Below are 20,659 nucleotides of genomic sequence, written 5' to 3'. Positions count from 1 at the left end.
CCATATTAGAGCAATCCAGAGAGGGGCCATGAGAGAAGACCTCTAATATATGCAGAATTCAGCACTGTACATAACCTAATGACATCCCTTTAAACTCGTTGTTGGAGAGCATACTGACCTTTTGTAAGAGCAGCTGCTGCCCTCTTAGAAGGCAGAACAACTTTCAAGACAACCTTCACAGAGTTACAGGAAATAGGACTTTGGGGGTCATCCAGCCTATGCTCCTGTTCATCTAAACCATCCCAGAGAGCTGCTCACTGAAACTCTGCCTGATTGCCTTTCGGTTCTGCAAAATGTCACGCTCTGGCAGGGAATCCTAATAGAAGTATTTGCATGGATTGTAAAGAGACTTTGATAGAAGTTTTTCTGGACTGTCTGGTTTGATTAAAGCTGAACTTGCACTGTAGGATGTGGAACATGCAATGCAGAAGGGAGACTGTGCCTATTTCAGGAGAGAGTCCCACATGAAAACTGTTTCATATAGCTTTTATATAGTTTAGAAGAAAAAAAAAATAAATCCCAAATTCTTGGAAAGACAGTCATTAACTCATGGAGTTTTGAGGTTTTGTTTACTATCTTGCATGAATCCTGAGTTCTCAGAATTTGTTATATAAAGGATATAACAGATAGCTTCATAGGAGTTCAGAAAGAGCATCCAGTTTACAGACATGTAGTTTTCCTTGTAAAAACAAAGGTAGAGCTTATTAATTTATATCAATCTGAGATAAAATATTTTGCTTTCGCAGTTCAAGACTCTGTATTAGAACAAGCAGTTTTCTTACACCTCCTCTTAAAAATTTTAATTCTCTGTTTTTCCGCAAAGCAGTCGGGGGTGAGGGTGTGTTATAATGTATTTTTTTCCTGTGGACATAAGTATTAGGAGAAAGAATTAGGAAAAAGTAAGCAACTGCCTTGGTTTCATCAAAATACACCTACTCTTCTGGGTGGAACTAACTTAGCTAACTGAGGTAGAAAGATGGAAGTATTGGCAAATGAGATGAAAGCTACCGTTTTAATGAAAAAAGTTTTTCCCAAATGTAACTCTTTTTTTTTCTTTCAATAAAAAGTATGTAATCACTCTCAGCAGAAACTTCTGGTCTGATGAACATACCACATCTTTTTAAGTGAAAATATACATAATGTATATTTTCAAGAACCTGAAGAACCAGTTAGGAACTTCAGGGCCTATCCTGTTTATCCGTAGTTTAATGTAGAAAAAACCCTAATTCGTCAGCCTCTGCTGCCATCAGGTGGCCATGTACCATGTCTTATCAGTGCTAAAACACCTATCCTGTTAACTTGTTGACGCTGTATTTCCACTGCTTCATTCATGAGATTCATTATCCATAACATAATCCAGTTCCTTCCTCAAATTTCAGAAATGTCATGAATAGTTGGCATTGAAATGTCATGAATAACTGGCACTGATTTTTTCCCTAGTTTCTGCAGATTACAATATTTTTTTAATGCCAGATAGTGAGCAAACTCACGCAACACAGCAAATTGCCATGGTGGGTTTGGTTTTCACTGTGCTACTGCCATCCTCTATGACAAGAACTGTTAATATTAACCCACAGTGTCCATGCTGCTGTTTCTTTCCCTAAGATATTCTGTTACTTCTTTTCTAGGAAGGACAAATAGCTGAGCAGAGAATAGATTACGAATATGGCACTTTATTTTCCTGCTGTGAAACAAAACTAATCCCATGGAGATCTGCTAAAAAGAAGGAATCCCAGGCAAAACTAGGACACTGTGTCTGACTAAAAACTTCAGCAAGTGTTTTAGGGTTAGGAAGATTATCTTTCCCTAACAGGAGCATCCTAGAATCTTTCTCCCTTGGTAAAGGTTTTAAGTTTTACTGGGCTGAACTATTTTGAGTGGAGAGAAAAAAAAAACCAACCAAACATAAACTGTGAAGTTAAGCTTGAAGTTTTAAATATCCAAATACAAAATAAGTAAAAATTCTGTGGCAGTCTGGGGCATACACATGACAATACCATGTACTAGTATTTGCACACCTATACAAATTCTTCCACTTCAGCGTATCTCAAAGGATTAAAAAATGTAGACCTGCCTGATATTTCCAAACGTTTAGCCACATATTGGTGTTTTATTCATAGGCAATTTTTAAAGTAGTTGATGCAATGGAAGGATGGATTAATTTTTTTCCTGGATTTAATTTTCTGATTGTAAAGAAAGCACTTGACATTCTCAGGTGTTGTCAGAACCAGGTAGGTCGTATTTTTAGACAGTCAGGAAAATAAACTGTCTCCATGGGTCATGAAGATATTTTAAGAATATTCCTAATTCATACCTGAAAGGTGGTTGTAGTGAGGTGGGGGTGTTTCTTCTCCCAAGTAACAAGCAATAGGACAAGAAGTAACAGCCTCAAGCTGTGCCAAGGGAGGTTTAGATTAGATATTAGGACAAATTTCTTCACAGAGAGGGTAATCAGGTCTTAGAACAGGCTGCCCAGGAAAATGGTGGAATCACCGTCCCAGTGTGTGTTAAAAAACTGTGTAGATGAGGCCCTCAGTGATATGGTTTAAAGGTGGTCTTGGCAGTCCTGGGGTAATGGTTAGACACACTGATCTTACAGGTTTTTTCTCACCTAATTGATTCTATAATTCTATGTGCATGGTCATTCTTCTTGTAATCAGCTGGTCTAATCGTGTGCTTACAGTCAAGTACAAGTCTTTCTTGTATTACAATGGCACTTACTATGCAAAGTAATGCCTGAAAGATGACTTAAGCACTGAATAATATTTATGTTATATTTTAGTAATCCATCAAAATAGTAACAAACATTGAGTAACATAGGCAAAATCCAAGCATTGTATGTTTTGTCATAAGAAAACAGTCCCAGTCACAACATTATATAATCCTAAATTCTATGAAGATTTCCAGTACACTCTGGTAGACTTTTTGAAATCTGTATTTATTAAAAACACAACTAGAAAGGCTCAAAAATAAAACAAAAAATGTTGCTAAACAAGGCTTTGCATAAAGTATATATTTTTAACACACATCTCATTTAAGAATGTGCCTAATGCTTATAAATAAATTTCATAGTTAACATGCTAAAGAAAAATCCAAGACATTTTCTAAAGGAAAAAGATTCATTGGACATATTTGTGACTCCGCTGAGTTCAGCTGGAGCTATACTCTTGATGTGGGTAGGGCAAGAGCTTACCAAATGCACATGGAAGTTGTTTGGTGGTTTGGGGTTTTGTTTGGGGATTTTTTACATTATTATTATAAAGCAATCTAAAATGCTCTGGGTTTGGGTTTGAAATTTAAAATGCAATTTTTATCAACTTTGAAGTGTTTATAAAGGGACAAAAATAGGTAAATAAAAATGAAAATGTTTCACTTTAAGCTATAATAAAGATTCCGTGGATCCAGGAGGACATTTAACCTAGATTCAACACCCACCTCTGCTGTAGTCTTGTAAAAATTCTCCAAGTTCTGTAGCAGCTTCTGTTAACATTTTTGATAAAAGAATTAATTTGATCAAGAGAAATATCCTTACTATATTTGCTCACTTTCAAGTTATCTTAGACTGTACTGTCTCATATTCTCAGTTTTCAGCATGCTGTGGATTGTCATCTTTGGTTTCTGAACCAAACAATCAATTTTAAGCTAACTTACATTTCTGTGAATTATATTCAGCTATATATATATCACAGAATTTTAACCTCTATTTTAACTCTTCTGTGAACATTTTGGATGACACAAAGATTCATCAGCATGATTTAACATTATGATGAGTCAAATTGGTTTGATCCTCTATTAAACGCAACTTCGTATTTGTCAGTTTGACTGCTGTATTCAAAAGCAGGGGACTAGTTTCATGTAGACTATAGATACCACAAGAGTCATTCCAAGGGCGACGAATACTGGGCAGTCTTCATGTTGCAGCAGCAGTTGAAGATATCTTCAACCACCCAGAGAGACTTCCCATGACTCTTCATCAGGGACTGTAGTGACAGGACAAGGGGTAACGGGTTCAAACTTAAACAGGGGAAGTTTAGATTGGATATAAGGAGGAAATTCTTTCCTGTTAGGGTGGTGAGGCACTGGAATGGGTTGCCCAGGGAGGTTGTGAGTGCTCCATTCCTGGCAGTGTTCAAGGCCAGGTTGGATGAAGCCTTGTGTGGGACGGTTTAGTGTGGGGTGTCCCTGCCCATGGCAGGGGGGTTGGAACTAGATGATCTTGAGGTCCTTTCCAACCCTAACTATTCTATGATTCTATGATTCTATGATTATGTGCTTGCATTTGTCATCAGGATACCTGCTACACATGCTGAACTGAAATGGAAAGAAATGGAGGTAAAGAAAGGTAAATCAAATAACACAAAACAGTCCTTTTGAATCCTATGTATGTTCTTTCCAATTTTACCACTAGAAAGGGCTAATATATACTTCATGAGGGACTGAAGAGATGCATAGAAGAAAAAGATATGGATACATGAATGTATGGTAATATGGAAATAAGAGCAGCAAAGCTCCAGAAGGGGAAAAAAAGTAGCAGCTATTCCTAGTGCCACAATTGTTGATTTTTTCATGAGTACCATGAGTACAAACATAAACACAGCCTAGCTGTTTCCTCTGGCATTTGAAGAGCCTCCAACAAGGAGCATTTACATTGACTTCATTAATTCTCTACTTCATTCACACTTTAAGGAAAGAAAAATCTATAATACCCATGAGAAAGGCTTAAGAAATGCTGACTTTAATTTTTCAAATGCCCTTTTTTCCTCCTATTCTCCTGACAATTACTAGCAGGAACAGTAAATGCCCTCTTTCCTGCACTGATGGAAAACTTTTCAGAAATTTGATACATAGACTTAAAGCTTTTTAAGTATTCTCAAGATAGGTCAGGCTGACACAAAGACACTTTTCCCATTTTGTTAGATAATTGCTAAATTTAAACAAATGCTAAAAGAATATAAACAAACAGAGCCTCGAATTTAAAACTCTGAGTTTAAAAGTCACTTTGTCCCTCCTCAGAGGGCAAACTGTTTGAAATCAGTTCCGTGAGCAGGGCTGCAAAGAACTGTGCTGAGACCAGCTTGCAATTGTCCACTAAAACATCAACAAGAACATAATAACTCCTCTCCAAACCCTGAATAACCACAGAACCACCTCCCCTAACAACAAATAAAGACAACATAGCACAAATGTAGCCTCTCAGTTAAAAACATAAATCAATCTGTGACCAACAAATTGCTTCTGTAAATAATTATCTATTGCTTAAATGAAATAAATTGGAAGACAGTACAAAAGCACAGTCCTGTGCCCTTTCCTTTCCGCCTATTCTATGATCCATTAGAACAACCCTGTGCCCTTTCCTTTCTGCCTATTCTATGATCCATTAGAACAACCCTGTGCCCTTTCCTTTCTGCCTAATCTATTATCCATTAGAAGTGGGTTGATGCAATCATTTTATGAAGCACTTAGACAGCAGAAACCATAGTGCAAAGCACAAAGTCTTTCTGGGAATGTAAGACTGTCTTCCTCTGAAAAAAATGGGTAAGAGTTCAGAGCACCATAGTGATCACCTTTTTTCCTTTCCACACACACAATCTGCAATCGCTAAATGGCTTGGAAGCAGTTGTAATATGAGCAGAATGCAGCTTTTTCTTCTTCAGCTCTGCAAATGGGTTGTAGGCCAAAGGAAAGCCTTTTAAAGGCTTGAAAAAAAGCCAGCACTGGAACTGGTGGTTCTGATGGGGAAGGCTTAAAACAGAAGGAAGTTATTAACATTAGTGACAGTGTAGCAATATGTTTACTCAGCAACAAAAACCCCTCAGCCCTTCTCAGCAGGTGTAATTTGTTTCGGTTTGCCTATGGCATGTCATATATGCCTGACACCGTTAATATTCCCATGAGTAATCAACACAGGGTAATGATCAAAGACCAGATAAACCTTACCAGCCTTCGTCTGGTATCTTTTGTGCATTCCATCTCTCTAGATTTTCAAGTCATTAAACTGCTGGGTTTGTATGCCTCAGAAGGGTTTCTCTAACCATCAGCAGCCATGCCTTCCGCTTTTCAGCTGAATGTGTGTATATGTGCATTTATAAACCTAGCCGCATGGACATACTTCTTTCTCAGCTATTTGGGATTTTTCTTTCCTTCAGTTTTTGGGTAGCTTAAGGATTCTTCAGCTTCATGGGGATAGGACTTGAATGCAGGACAATCTGCTGCAAGCAACAACCAGTTTCCTTTTTCGGAAGTAGCAGGTTCTGCTGCATCCTGAAGTCTAGTCCTCATTTCAGCCATGTTAGCATCTCTGAAGATTGCTAAATTCATATTACTGAGGAAGCCTGCATATTCTCAGAATTAAGCTATCTGTTCCCGTTGCTCACACTGGAGTGTTCCTTCACAATAAATCCTTTTATCTGGGGCGTACAACACACATTCCCACCAAGTCAGGACCAAGACCTGGGTATGGCTGTTCTCCATAAGCAGAAGCAGAGGAAGCACAGTGCTGACGACAACAGGTTTTCCAACCATCTAGTTTTCTTTTCCTACAACAGCTGCTGGGAAAAGGAACAACCCCCAGATCCTTCCTGGCCTCTGCTTACCCATTCCCACGCTGTTTTCAGTGGCTGCAGTTGCTCTGCCACCATGTCCTGGGAAACTCTGACTGCCTAGGAAGAACAGCCATTTTTACGTTTCTTCAGAACTTTGCAATACACTCTTGTTAGTTTACCTTTCTTAACACCCTATCAGTTAATTACTTTGCATACTTTTATCACTCTGATTCTTTAATGAAAAATTCTTAAAACTGTGCAAACTGCCTTAACTTGAGAAGAAAAAGAAGGTGACAAGCAGAGGATTTTTGTTTGTCAGCCTGAATGGTAAAATCTGCTTGATGTTTCCAAATTCCACACTCAACTTCGCAATGCGATCACAAACAACTGTGTGATTGCAAAGTCTGTAGATGTTACAGTGGGGTTTCATGATAGTTGATGAAGCAGGACTGGAATCCACCCTTGCTGCACCAAAGCAGAGTGTTTGATCACACAGCATGAACATGGAGCACTTTACAGGATGGAAAACCAAAGGTCTCTTTCAGTATTACTCTAAGTTAAATTGGCCCGATATCCAAGAGCTTGCCACCACTATTTCATGGTGAACAAGAAAAAGCTGAGCCCAGATGCAGAATCTCTCTGGTAAGACCTGTCCGAGTAAGGAGAAGCAATTGAAATAGGCAACATTTCATTTTATGCTCTTACATCCTGGTGGTTATGGTCCCCAATTCAGTTAGATTTTAAAATCTGGTTATGGCAAGAAAACAGGTATGAAGTGAAGAGTCTCACCAAGCTGTCTTCTCACAACAGTTCATGGAGCTGAGGCACAAAATAAGGAGAAAGAATGTACTTCTGTGTCCTGTGGTGTACATACCCATCTGAAACAGCAGATGCTCAGCTCCAGGATCTTTGTGTTATCAGCTGCACTCCCAGGACTTCGCCAAGGAAAACACACAGATACTGTGCATCTTTTTCTGAAGCTGGAGGGGGAAGCATCTTACTTGGCAAACACATGAGGGCCACCATGCAACAATCCACACAGACAAAAAGGGAGCATGTAGAATTTCTCGTGGGAGTTGGAGAATGTATCTGCTCCTCTCTGATCCTAACATGTTGCAACAGCAGTGACAGTGGAAAAGCAGTTCAGTTCACTTAAAATATTTGGACAGATACTGCTGATTAACCAATGCTGTTCTGGGAGCCCCGGTGTCCCCTCTTCCTCCTGCATGACACCGGACTCGTATCCTGTACAAGTAAGTAACACTGTTTGGGAAGGGGACAGACACACTGCTTGTCCAGGACCGACTGGGTTTCCACACACCGCATCGCCTGCTCTTCACGGTCCCTTTCCTACCTGACCCCACACGCCCTGCCTGAGGGACAGCGCAGAGGTGAGGGGGCACAGGAAGAGCCGCAGGAGGGTACCTGCCGTGCCGCGGAGGCGCCGGCCCTCCCGCCCGGCTGTCGGAGGTGCCCCGGGCCGCGCACCTCCGCTTTGCCCAAGCTTTCCTCCCCTGCGTAGCCAGGCCCAGCCCGGCCCGGTCGGGCTCGGCACCCGCTGCAGAGGCCGTCCCGCCAGCACCCTGCCCCTCCTCACGGCGCCGGGCCCCGGCCCCAGGCCCCCCCAGCCGAGGCCTGCGGGGGGGCGGCGCTGCAGCGCGGAGCAGTCCGCGGCAGCGGCAGGGGGAGCCGAACGGCAGCGCCTCCTGCGCCGCCTCCTTCCTTCCCTCCGTGCCGCGGTGGGCTCGGCTGCGGCAGCCGGGCTGCGCTGCTCGGCCCTGCCGAGCGATGGACTGGCAGGTGCTGACCAGGGAGCTGTCCCTCTACCTGGAGAGCCAGGTCCGAGTGGGGCTCTTCGGCTCCGGCGTAGGCTTGTCCTTGGTGCTGGGCTTCGGCGTCGCCTACGCCTGCTACTACCTCAGCAGCATAGCCAAGGTGAGCGGGAGGGCGGCGGGGCGGGCGCCGCAGGTGTCCCGCCAAGGGGGACCCGTCCCGCGAAGGTCACCGCGACCCCCCCGCGCAGGGTAGCAATGGCCGGCCGGGGGCAGGGCGCTCCTCCTCGCACTCGCGGCCGTTCCCGCGGCCGTGCCGCGCCGGGTCCCGGCTGGCCGGAACCCCTCTCGCCCCCCCCCGCAGGCCGGTGTCCGCCGCCGGGCCGGCACCGCGGCCCCCACCCCTGAGGCGTTTCCTCCGGCCTGAGGGAGCGCTCGGCGGTTCGTGCCCAGCCGGGGAGGGGAAGGGGGCTCCTGCCGCCGGCGTCCCCGGAGTGCATCCCGCAGGGAGAGCTTGGCTGGGGGCGACGGTTTGGGAAGGAAGGTCGGGACCCCCCGTCCACAACGAGCCCCTGACCTCTTCGGTTTACTAACAAGGCAGGTGACAAAGTAGTTCGTTGTCCTTGTGTCTGCCTTCAGTACCACTGTCAGTACCTTTGTAACCACTATCGCAGTGTTTCGGGGGTTAGGACACTCCTGTACATCTCAGCAGTGGTTTCACAGAGGAATTAGGCATTAGCGAATTACTTGGGTGCAGCGAACCCGACCTGATCCAAAGTGGCCCTGTGGTGAGAATGCCTCGTTGAATGCTTAATTGGCTGAAAATACGTGTAACAGAAGATTTATGGTTGTTGAAGGCGTGTGTGTTGCCATAGCCCTTCACAGAGCCACTGAGAACATAGCCTTCCTCTTCATCAGAAGAGTACTTAATCTTGGGCAGAGGAGTAAGATGAAGGGAGGATGTGCCACTGCTGCTGTGTATGTGTAACTGTTTTCTCCAAAGCATCTGTTATTGTCCTATTAATGCTTGCATGTTGGAGAGTCAGCATAAAAGAAAAGTTCAAGGAATGCAGTTGCTCAAACATGAGGGTTTTGGTATACAGGGATTTACGTGTTAAGTGGTCTACAAGTGGAAGCTGCAAGAAAAATCTCGGTATGTGGGGTGTTATTAGAGTAACCAAGGCAGCTCTGTACTGTAGTATGAGATGGGAGGAGAGTCCTGCCAGGTTAAAATAGGTACTGCAGGTGCACAAGGTATGCAAATTAAGCATCCGTTCTGTGCAATGCGAGAAAATGGATTCAGTAAACTTTTTTGGGGTTGTTTTTTTTTTTGCCTTCTGTGAGTATGGTTTTGATTTCTCAGTGAAAGACACAATGCTGCTAAAAATAGAGCTAGAATAGCATGTTATTAGAAATAGGTAAAGAATCCATTATGTTTAGTGGGTTTCACTTTTCAGGCATTTTGGGATTCTGTTTGGTTTTCATTTCTCTATCTCTTCAGCATGAAAGGAAAGGCTTTAAGTAAGGTTTTCTTTATTCATTTATCTGTTAGGTTTTTTTATACGAATGCCCATACCTGACTGTAGTCTTTCTTCCTAGAAACCCCAGCTGGTGGCCACCAACGACAGCTTCTGCCGCTTTCTCGAGGAATATTGCCCCGTTGTGACAGAAACTTACTATCCCACGATTTGGTGCTGGGAAGGTCGGATGCAAACACTCCTGCGTCCCTTTATCACCTCTAGACCCCAAGTACAGTACAGGAAGTAAGTGCCTTTATCCTGGAAAGTGATTGATTTGGTAGCCAGCAGTTACCTTGCTCTGACTGTGTCCCATCTACCACCACTGCTCAAGTTCATGTGTGGGTTTTTACTTTATGCCTGCTTTTACAACTCCATCATAGACTTGGAACCATGTCTAACCTGGATTCAATATATAGTAGGTTTAAAAGGTCAAGGTCACCAAGTGGCCCTATTTTAGCTTCAGACAAGCATTGAAATATTGGTGACAATATAGGAACTGATGTGGTTTTATGTTCACAGAATCACACAATGGTTAAGGTTGGAAGGGACCTCTGGAGGTCAGCTTGTCCAACCTCCCTGCTCAAGCAGGGCCACCTAGAGCCAGTTGTCCCAGACCATGTCCAGACAGCTTTTGAATATTCCTAGAAATGGCAGCTCCACATCTTCCCTGGCCAACCTGTGCCAGTGCTGGGTTACCCTCACAGTGAAAAAAGTGTTTCTTGATGTTCAGAGGGAGCCTTCTGTGTTTCGGGTTGTGCTCGTTATACATGAAGTTCCTGTCAACCCATTTCTCCAGCCTTTTGAGGCCTTTCTAGATGGCAGCACAGTCTAGATGGCAGCACAGATGTATCAAATAATATGGTGTTTGAATGCCATCACTTTGCAAAGATCATGCAATCACTGCATCTTGTCCCTTGAACCAACGTGTTATACCTTAACCATAGCATGGCCACTTCAGCCTTGTTTTGCATATATATAAAACTTCTGGGATTTTCAGAGCAACGTTTGTCTGTGGGTTTCATGTTGTATTCTTTGATGCCTAAATTCTAAGAGGGAAGAAAGTTACATTTAGTGTTTGTCCTCAGCTGATCTCTCTCACACATAAATGAGACTTAGTCTGGCAAATGAGGCATTTGGCACAAGACCTAAGAAGAAGTACTTTTATGCGCCGGAACCTGGATGCAGCACAAGTTGTTTCAGCTCTGTTTGCATGGTAGAATAGATTTAGCATTTAAGAGCTTCCCTTAGTTTTAGTAACTAGGAAACATTTCAATGGTACGGCCGTGTCCACTTTTTCTAGCCCTTCTTGTATACTCTCTGTTTCAAGGTTTGTGAGGGAAGAAGCATAGTTCCATGGGGCAATGCTTATTTTGCACCACTGGAGATTGTGTTGGCAGTACACACCAGCATTGCATCTATTTCTCATTACTGAAAAAGGGCAAAGCTGAGCTAATGAGTCCAACAAGGCTGAGGAGCTTTAAAATCTGGAGTAGGTGCTTTCAAGACTTTCAAATGAAAAATCAAATGCAAGGTAGGCTTACATTTTGGTAGTTCCTACACAAACTCCCTCGTACAATGTCTTCAGTGCCAGGTATGTGCTGTATGTTTCTAAAAAAAGAATGAAACCTTCTTGTCATTGTTTAGTGCATGCCTAGCATCTTGTGATATCATAATGTTTGTTACATTCTTAAGATATATGCTTTAAGAGTGCATTCTAGCAAAGTTTGTGAAGATACAGGGTGAAAGATATGGTAGTGTGTGTGTTTGTGTTCCACGTTTTAAACATAACAAGGTGCCATCCTTCGGATAAAGAGAAAAGAAATGTGATAAATATTTAACACAGTGTCCTGTGTGGTATGAAAAGATTCTTAGATGATGCAAAGGAAATCTGCAGTATGCAAACCTATACAGAATAGAAGGCAGTGCCAAAAATCACATTAGTTACAAGCTTCCAGTGCATCAGCAGCAATTCATGAGAGGCCAGGTCTTCATTTACTGTAAATGGGAATTATGCCACAAATTGACAGTACTAACTCATGTCAGCTGTAGATGTGGCTTTTTCTGAATGGTAAACATGTAAACAAACAGTTAGGTGGCACTTTGAGTATTAAAACATAACTAAAATGCAGAATTTATACCTGGTAATTTGTCACTGTAAGCAGTAATGCATGTATTTTTCAATTTAATCAGTGTTGTCTTGAAATGTGCCTTTCAGTGAGCTCATTAAAACAGCAGATGGAGGACAGATTTCATTGGATTGGTTTGATAATAATGACAGCTTATATTATCCGGATGCCAGCACAAGACCCACTGTCCTGTTATTGCCTGGCCTGACAGGAACAAGCAAGGAATCCTACATTCTTCACATGATCCATCAAAGCAAAATGATGGGATATAGGTACTGTTGTATTTCATTGACAGTATTTTGCTGCTTCTAATAAGATCAAATATAAGTATGTATATGTGTAAGATGCTTTTCCTAAGGTCTAAAGGCATTAGTTTATGTAAGAAAGTCTTATTAGTAATAATAATAATATTAGAATTATGTAACAGCAGTACATTCAGAAGGGCTGTTATAATATCTACAGATTTGCCTCAGAGATTGCAGGGAGATCAAGCTAAGTCTACATAGGCCTTTGCTGCTGCTTTTTTAATTATAATATCAGTATTTATGTTACCTTTACAGTTGCTAGAGAAGGGGTTTGTATTCATCCCCAAGAAGACTCGTGTAGATGGGTTGCTGGCACCAGGCCTTGGAGGAGGTCGGCTTCTGAATACCAAAATTGCTTGAATCACAGTCTCAAATTCATGACTGCAAAAGGGAGAGCTAGCCTGCACTTACTGGTGGTGGTGAAGGGAGAGGTTCATTACCTCTTAGTTGTCACTGCTTAACTTAGTTTTGTTATTAAGGCTTCTGGTCAGAGCTGGGTAAAATAGGTGGATTAGTCAATGAGTAGATTCCTTTATGTAATCATATTGCTGCTGCTGTGCTGTAAAGTAAGTTGTCATTGTTCCAGGATATGTATTTGGAGTATTACATTTTCTCTTTGCAGACTGGCTTCTGGTACTGACTATAATAAGTTCTTCAAATATGTATATATAAGCTTTTATCTGCATGTATGGCTACCTCTTTTCTGTTTGGAGGTTTGGATAACTGCTTTACTAAATTATGAAAGTAAAGTAGCAGTTCAAAGTACTTTTAAAACCACTTTAAAAGTTACGACTAAAAAATATCAGAGGAGAAAAGCCCTCAAATCAACAACTTCTTCCTATTAATTTTTTAAGTATTCCTGAAAGAAATGTCTGCATTTGATCACCTAAGAAAAGAAGGTATAACATTAAAAAGGAGAGCTTTAGGTCAGATTTCAACAGAATGCTATAATCTTGCTTTTAAACAGCAATATTTGAGAAAAATAAAAAAATAAGTAATTTTTCATGCCTTTAACCCAACTAAAAGTATATATATGTTATTTAATAAAATCTTTATAGTTGGAAATGGTAGAAGAGTAATCGAAATGTAAGATATATTAAGAAAACATAGATCCCTAAGTCGCAGTAATGCTGCTAGAAAATTCGGAGACTCCTACCGGCATAAAGAGAACAGAAAGTTCTCCTATACCAGCTGAAAAAAAATTCCCATCCCCAAGACATTTCAGATGCAACTGTCATTGTAATTTTGTTTGGACACATTTTGTGCTATTTAATGCAGTTATATAGCTTTGGAGGACGTCCACATGTGGATCTCTGACGTTCTCTTTCAGAGCACTGCTTCAGGGTCAGCCCTGCACTGGCAGAGCTTATGGCTCGTATTTGGCCAGCTCAGAGTGCAGGCAGAACGAGATGCAGCTACCAACTTCAGGTAAAAGCTTGGGGCTCTCATCATGCAATCTGACCTTGACTGGCAAATCACAGAGCTCATATAGAATCCCACTGACTTCAGTAAACTCCATTTTGGTATAAAGGTTGTTCTGAATGGCTCAGGATGGGTTTAGGATCTGTAGGACTGTAAATATTTATATGTTGAAATTATTCATAGAGCTGGCTCATTTTTCTTTATGTATTTTCAGGGGGGTTTGTGTGTTTTTAGCGGGATGAGCAATATGTATAATTGAATTTACTGTCTCAATTTTTAGATGCGTGGTTTTTAACAATCGGGGAATTGCTGGTGAGGAGCTACTGGTAAGGATGACTTCTAAGATAAATATCTCTCACAGACATTATATATGGAATCATTGGTGTCTATTTGTATAATTGGATTTAAATGAAACTCATGTTGAAAATGCAGAGAAGAGAATCTAGTCTGATACATCAATCATGTGCCAATATTAATCTTTTATTCTAAAACTCAAAGAGGTCAGCTGGTCAACACACAATTTTTGTGAATGTGTCATTTAAAGAAATAATTTAAATTATTAATATATGTAACATTAAAATGAACAATCCTTACACTTTTCTTTCTGAAATTACTACAGGATCTAAAATGGACACATCCAAGAAATTCTATTCAATAAATGTAATTTTCTCCCATTATTTTAACATACAGACCCAAACATGAGAAATTGTAATTACTTTCCCAATTGCCAGTATGAGTTTAAAATAGATTTTTATATGATTAAAAAGTTGTGCCATTAAAATTGATCCATATTATGTGTTACTGAATTAATGAACCAGATTTATATGGATAGCCATATCCTGAAAGTTAAATATGTTCCTGTATTTTTTCCTCAGCAGTTTTGCCAAATTTGGCTACATTTTTTGTCTTCGGGATAGACATACCATGTTTTCTTGGAAATTTAACTAGCAAAGTGTCAAAGTCTCGAAGCTAAGTATTTTCTGCAGCTAGAGACAAGGCGTGATGAATTATTGCTGAATAAGCTTTGTTTCTTGAGATGCGTTTTGCTGACAGCTCTGCAGCTGGAATAAGTGTGCATAATACGTGGTATTGTTTTGTATTTTTTTAATACCCTGGTCTCAACTTTAAAAAAGCTCAGATTATTTTCCCATAATCAGATAAAGCATTTCAATGCATATATTGCCATGTTAAGAGGAGTTTTCGGCATACTTTTAGAGATGGACCTACAAAGCAGTTTTGTGACGCACAGAGTCCTTATTGATGAATTTCTGAACTGCTGAGAGAAAAGATCTCTTGTTTGGATTCATTGTGTGTATTTTACTGTAATCGGATTTACATCTTTAAGCTTTGTAAGATCTTACTGCGAAGCAAACCAGCTGAAACTACCACATTTTCTGCAAAGAGGGGGGGCAGAATTCTACAGTTCAACCTAAGATCCCTAGTTAAAGATTTTGAATCATAATTGAGCACCACAATAGAAGCTACTCATGCCAGTAGTTCTCTTTCTAGACTCTTTAAAAATAGGTTCAAATTTGCACCAAATGACAGCTATTTAAAGAATCAGTTTTAAAATGCTGTTCTCATTGGTTATTGAAAGTGACTGTGAAATATTTGTATGGAATACTCAAATATTAGATTGACAACAGCCAGCATGAGCTGAGATGGTATCTTCACACAGTGAGTAGACAGACATTAAAGTGTCAGGAATTAACTGAAGTGAAAATGCAGGATATCTCTCTAGTTTTAGAAACTTAATAAAATACACTTTCATTTGGAATACATTAGACCCTAGTCACCAAAAATAATTTCTTTTTCCTTGTAAACTTGACAATTTAATTAAAATAAACCACATTCACACTGGTTTTAATTAATTGGGTGTAAAACAGTGAAGTGTAAGTCATGTGGATGAGACCCGGAAATGCAACATAAATAGAAATTAAACCCATCTTCAGTTTTAATTATCCAGATTTAGCGTTTCTTTGTTTGTTTTTTTTTTAATCTTTGACTTCAACATTTCAATATTCTTGTTAAGTGTATTTTAAGTAATTAGTTTCATCTAATGAGATTTGTTAAAATTGCCCCAAAATACCCAGGCTTTTTAGCTGAAAGCAATTTAAAAAAAAACCCTCCTTATAAGACATTATTGCTTCAGGCAACAAATAAATTCAATTAACTCATAATTAAGTATTTTTCTGTTTAGTTTAACGTTCATACTGAATTTCGGCAGGCCAGCTGCTTCCTGTAGTCTAGTGAAAGTCATTAACATGGTAGTAAAAACTCTGTAGTTAAAAGCTCTCTTTTGCTGTAGATGAAATCTAGAAAATTAGGAAAAAAAACCCCTCACTTTACTGCGATTCTTACAGTTCCTAAAAGGATTTATCTCCCTTATACTACTCTAGATAGTCCCCCAGACTGTGGCCTGTAGCAGGTATCTGTGGAGGTGAGACTCAAAAGCTGTGCTTATCCTGTAAAAGCAGGGGAGGGGTTACCCAAATCTCAGTGATGCAGTGGAAATCATTCCAAATCTTGATTCAGGATTTGAAGAGACTGATAGTAGATAGAGATGAGATAAGATGTGTGTTTCATTGCTTTAGTTAATAGAATGTGTTAGTAAATCAGGTAAACAGCACTGGTGAATTTATTTATCTATTTATTTGCTTGTGTGTAGAATCGAAATTTTGGTTACTTTTCAAATGCTGGCAGTACTTGAAATCTAGCATTTTCTCTTGTATTTGAATGTGGGTGAAGACAGTAAATTGTTGTTATAACTTCCTCTTCTGTAAATTGCAGCCTTTATGATATGTTTCCATTTCCCCAGGGTATCTTAAAAATACCGGTGCCTATCTAGTTCTGCCGCAGTTCTGCCTAGTTTAGCTCATTGCTCTGTCTGCAGATTTTGTCTAATGACCTGGAGGCTGCAGATACTGAAGATATTTGTCACTTGTTTTATTTTGTAATGATGGCAAGTACAACTCCTCTCCACCTCCTCGTGAAGTGCTTTGGGTTTATATTTGCTGTTTAGCACAGCTTCATGATACATGCTGAATTTATCCTGTTATAAAAATGATCTACTGCTCAGATTGCTTTGTCCTTAAAGGATAATACAAAAGCTTATGATGGCATTTTTTCCCTCTTAACTCCTTACAGACACCAAGGACCTACTGTGCCTCTAACACAGAGGATTTGGAGGCTGTTATTCGTCATGTACACAGCTTGCACCCCTCAGCTCCATTCATAGCAGCAGGTGTTTCAATGGGAGGGTAAGGTATTACATTACACGAGCCTCAGCTTAACTATGATTGCAAAATAAGTCTGTTGTAGCCTGATTGAAAATTATTACTCTGCAATACTTGCATCACTCACTGAACTGCAACTAACTCAGGTCTCCCTCCAGCAGTTCGTGTTCAGAAGAGCTGTAGAAACTTCGTTATCTTTTAAGGCTTTCAGCTCACTGCCAGCAAAGGTTGAATTTGGCCAAAAGTTGAAGGGGGGTGGCAGGAAACTCTGATAGACAGATTGACTTCCAAACAGGTGGGCAATACAATCTTTGGGAACTATGGAGGCTGTCTCTGGAACAGAGGGATTAAAAAAAAGGAACTAGAGCTATCATACCATGTTTCTTAGCAACCTCTGGGAATGACAAGATTTATCCTCACTCTGTTTGGGTTCTGCAGTGTGTGGGTAAGTTAGGCTGGGAGAGGAGTGGGTATCTACTCTGTCTGGCTCTGAGGCAAGAAGTAGTATTGTTGTTGAAACCAATATGGATTGATAACAGCACGTGGCATTAAGACTTATGGTGTCTTGCCTTCTCTCCAGAAAGCACTCCTGGAACAGACAATGATAGCGCAGTTTCTTAGAGAAATCACTGCTAGAAGCTAGGAGAAATGTTAAGACAGCCTCTTTGATGAAAATCATAGGAGAGGAGAGTTTCCCTTAGAAATACGGCAGACACAGTGGTAATTTCTGGAGACTTCCCCCTTCTTTCTGATAAATTTGATGGAGGGTGGGCAGATACAACCTTACATACTGGCATTAATCTGCTAACAACTTATAGGGGCTTTGGGGTAAATACAGATTTGTTCAAACAATACAGTTAGTGATTATCAAATAAATAACTTGGAAGCTTTTTAAATCAGGCCAATGTTTTTCCATTTGTGGTGCTGGGATTTTGCCAGTGTCTTCAGGATGAAGACGTATGAATCTCTCCACTATGTCAGCATCTGGGAAGCCCAAAACTGGGCACAGTACTCCAGATACAATCTCCTAAGTGCCAAATGCAAGCAATAATAATTCCCTTAGACCTGCTTGTTTTGCTTTCACTAACAAAGCACAGCATGTCACCAGTCGTCCTCATTGCTGTAAGGGTGTTTTGCTGAGTCACATTCCATTTGCCCATGCCTTTCTTAGCTGCTTCCTACACAGTCATCATTCTGCCCTAGGTGCAGGACTTTTGCCTTTGTGGAACTTCATGAGGTTTCTGCCAGGCCATTTCTCCAGCCTGCTGAGGTCCCTCGGCATGGCAGCCCTGTCTTCCCATTCACCAGTCACTCCCCACAATGTGACATGTGAGCTTATTACGGGTGCGTTCCATCTCATCATGTAGTTAACGAAGGTGTTACATAGTACTGACCCCTTTATTGACTCCTGAGGAACACTGCTAGTATCTGGTCCAGCCATTCCAGTTAGACTTCAAGTTCCTGACCACAGCTCTCTGAGCCTAGTAGTCTGGTCAGTTTTCCATGCGTGCTGCAGGTCACCTATTCAAACCGTGTCCCTCCAGTTTGGCTTCATGGAGACCATGGCAGACTGTCAAAAGCTGAACTAAAGTGAAAGCAACATCCACTCCTTTCCCCTAATCAATGAAGGCAGTCATCTCATTATAGAAGGCAACCAGGTTGATCAGACATGCTTTGTCCTTGGTAAATCCATGCTGGCTGTGACCAGTCACCTTCTTCACCTTTACATACTTGGAAATGGCTTCCAGAGGATATTCCCAAAGCGCTAAGATTAGGCTCACCATCCTGTATTTCTTCCTTCTTGCTTTCTTGTAGATGTCATCAGAAATAGGCTGTAGTTGCTGCAACTTTTCTAAAGTCATAGAAAGCAGTCTTACAATGCCATCCAGATGGACCTCGACACTCTTGTAAGGTGGGCTGATGCCAATCTTATGAAGTTTAACCATGCCAAGTGCAAGGTCCTACACCTGGGTCGGAGCAATCCCAGGCACAGCTACAGGTTGGGCAGAGAAGAGATTCAGAGCAGCCCTGTGGAGAAGGGCTTGGGGATGTTGGTCAATGAGAAAATGAACATGACAGGTAGCCTCTACTTTTTGCAAATCTTTTGTCGCTGGGTTCCCTGCTTTGTTGAATAGCGGTCCCAGGAGGGAATAAAGTCTGGTCAGCTTAACTTCAGTTGTTTGAGAAGATCCTCTGGAAGCCATTTGCAAGCATATGAAGCGTAAGAAGGTGACTGGATTCATCAAGGACAAAGCATGCCCAAGTGATGTGATTGCCTTCTATGACAAGATGACTGGCTTCACTGCTGAGGGGAAAGGAGTGGATGTTGTTTGAGGCTTTTTTTTTTTTGTCGTACCCATGTATTTACAGAAGCCTTTCTTGTTGCAGGAGCCTTTTTCTTGTTGGCCTGCATATCCCTTGCTAGTTTCAAGTCCAGCTGAACTATAGTTTTCCTAACTGTATCCCTGCGTTATTGGACAGTGACTGCTTCTTGAAGTCAGTTAAGAGTTTTTTGTTCCTCCATGTGTTCTTTTGCCACTCTTGCTCAACTTCCTGTACATCAGGATGTACCACACCTATGCTTTATGTTCAGTTATCCCTAAGGTCAAACAGCTCTCCCAGACCCTTTTTCCCATCAGGCCATCTCACATGGGATCCTGCCAACCAGATCACTGGCCAAATTAAAGCCAGCTCTCTCCAGTGTTGTAATTCTTCTGCTTTCCTTCCTTCCTTACTCTTGATCTTTAAAATCCACCATTGAATAATCTTAGCAGCCAAGACCTATCTGCACCTTCCTATACCTGACAGGTTCTTCCTTATGTGTGAGTAGCAGATCCATAGAACATTTTCCCCATTTGGGTCACTGATTGTGTATCAAAATACTGTCCTCAATACTCTCCAGAAATCTGGTCTGCTTGTGCCCTGCTTTGGCGATTGATGTCAGGATGGTTACAGTCTCCTGTACCCAGTGATTATGAAGTCTCTCTTAGCTGTCCAAAGACTTGGATTCTCTAATTCCTCCTCTTGATCAGGAGGTCTGTAGCAAATGCCCACCATAATATCCCCTTTCTTAGCCTCCTGTCTGATTTTGACCAGTTAACTCTGAACTGGCTTATAGCTTGCACCAGGGAAAAGTTCAGTGCATTTAAATAGCTTCTTTGCAAAGGTGCAAGCCCTCCTTGTCTTCAAGGCCTTCATGAAGAGTCTGCATCCGTCGTAGCACAATCTTGTCTGCTTGTGAGTCCTCCATGTCTCTGTGGATCTAATAAACTTGTTATGTCACTATGGAGAGACTTCTGATTCCTCATGTTTTTCCCATTCTGGGTGTTCATGCGTGTGCTGTCAGTTGAGATTTATCTGCAGTCATGCTGCTCTCTCAGGGAAGTGTGACAGCCTCCTCTGTCATGTTTTCCCTTCATCAAGGCCTGCCAGGCCTTCGCTTCTCTTCAGGTTTTGTTCTCTATCCCTTGACAAACCTAGTTTTAAATCGTTCTTCACAAGGTTAGCAAGCCTGTTGACTCTTATCTCACTTGGCTGCTATCTCTCCCCAGCTTAGGCTGTTTTGCATGCGAAACATGAAATAACATGATGTATTTCAAAAACTTGTTTCACTAGAAATGGTGAAAGCCAAAGAAGCATCTGCAGTAGAGACTTGTTTCAACGATGAGATACAGATTTAAAGCACAGTAGGTTCTTCATGGGTAGCTTCGTGTATGATGCAGTGTTATTCTAGAAC

The 20,659-nt window shown here is 41.2% G+C and overlaps 1 protein-coding gene across 3 annotated transcripts in view; it reads left to right on the top strand.

The window, feature by feature from the left end:
* Positions 1–7,712: 7,712 nt before the first annotated feature.
* The window catches only part of ABHD3 (abhydrolase domain containing 3, phospholipase), a 27,363-nt gene continuing 14,416 nt past the window's right edge, over positions 7,713–20,659 (top strand). The window contains exons 1-5 of one of the 3 annotated variants that reach the window (XM_065668105.1): positions 7,713–7,795; positions 9,914–10,077; positions 12,050–12,232; positions 13,968–14,013; positions 16,835–16,947. In XM_065668105.1, the coding sequence (XP_065524177.1) occupies positions 7,769–7,795; positions 9,914–10,077; positions 12,050–12,232; positions 13,968–14,013; positions 16,835–16,947 (533 nt within the window). In that variant the 5' untranslated portion in view covers positions 7,713–7,768. Of the gene's footprint in view, positions 7,796–7,958; positions 8,478–9,913; positions 10,078–12,049; positions 12,233–13,967; positions 14,014–16,834; positions 16,948–20,659 lie in introns of those variants that run through there. The other 2 variants (XM_065668106.1, XM_065668104.1) reach the window with 2 other exon arrangements.

The sequence above is a fragment of the Lathamus discolor genome, chromosome 2, assembly GCF_037157495.1.
Source record: "Lathamus discolor isolate bLatDis1 chromosome 2, bLatDis1.hap1, whole genome shotgun sequence".
In the NCBI taxonomy this organism is placed as follows: Eukaryota; Metazoa; Chordata; class Aves; order Psittaciformes; family Psittacidae; genus Lathamus; species Lathamus discolor.
This window is presented reverse-complemented; position numbering and strand designations above follow the sequence as displayed.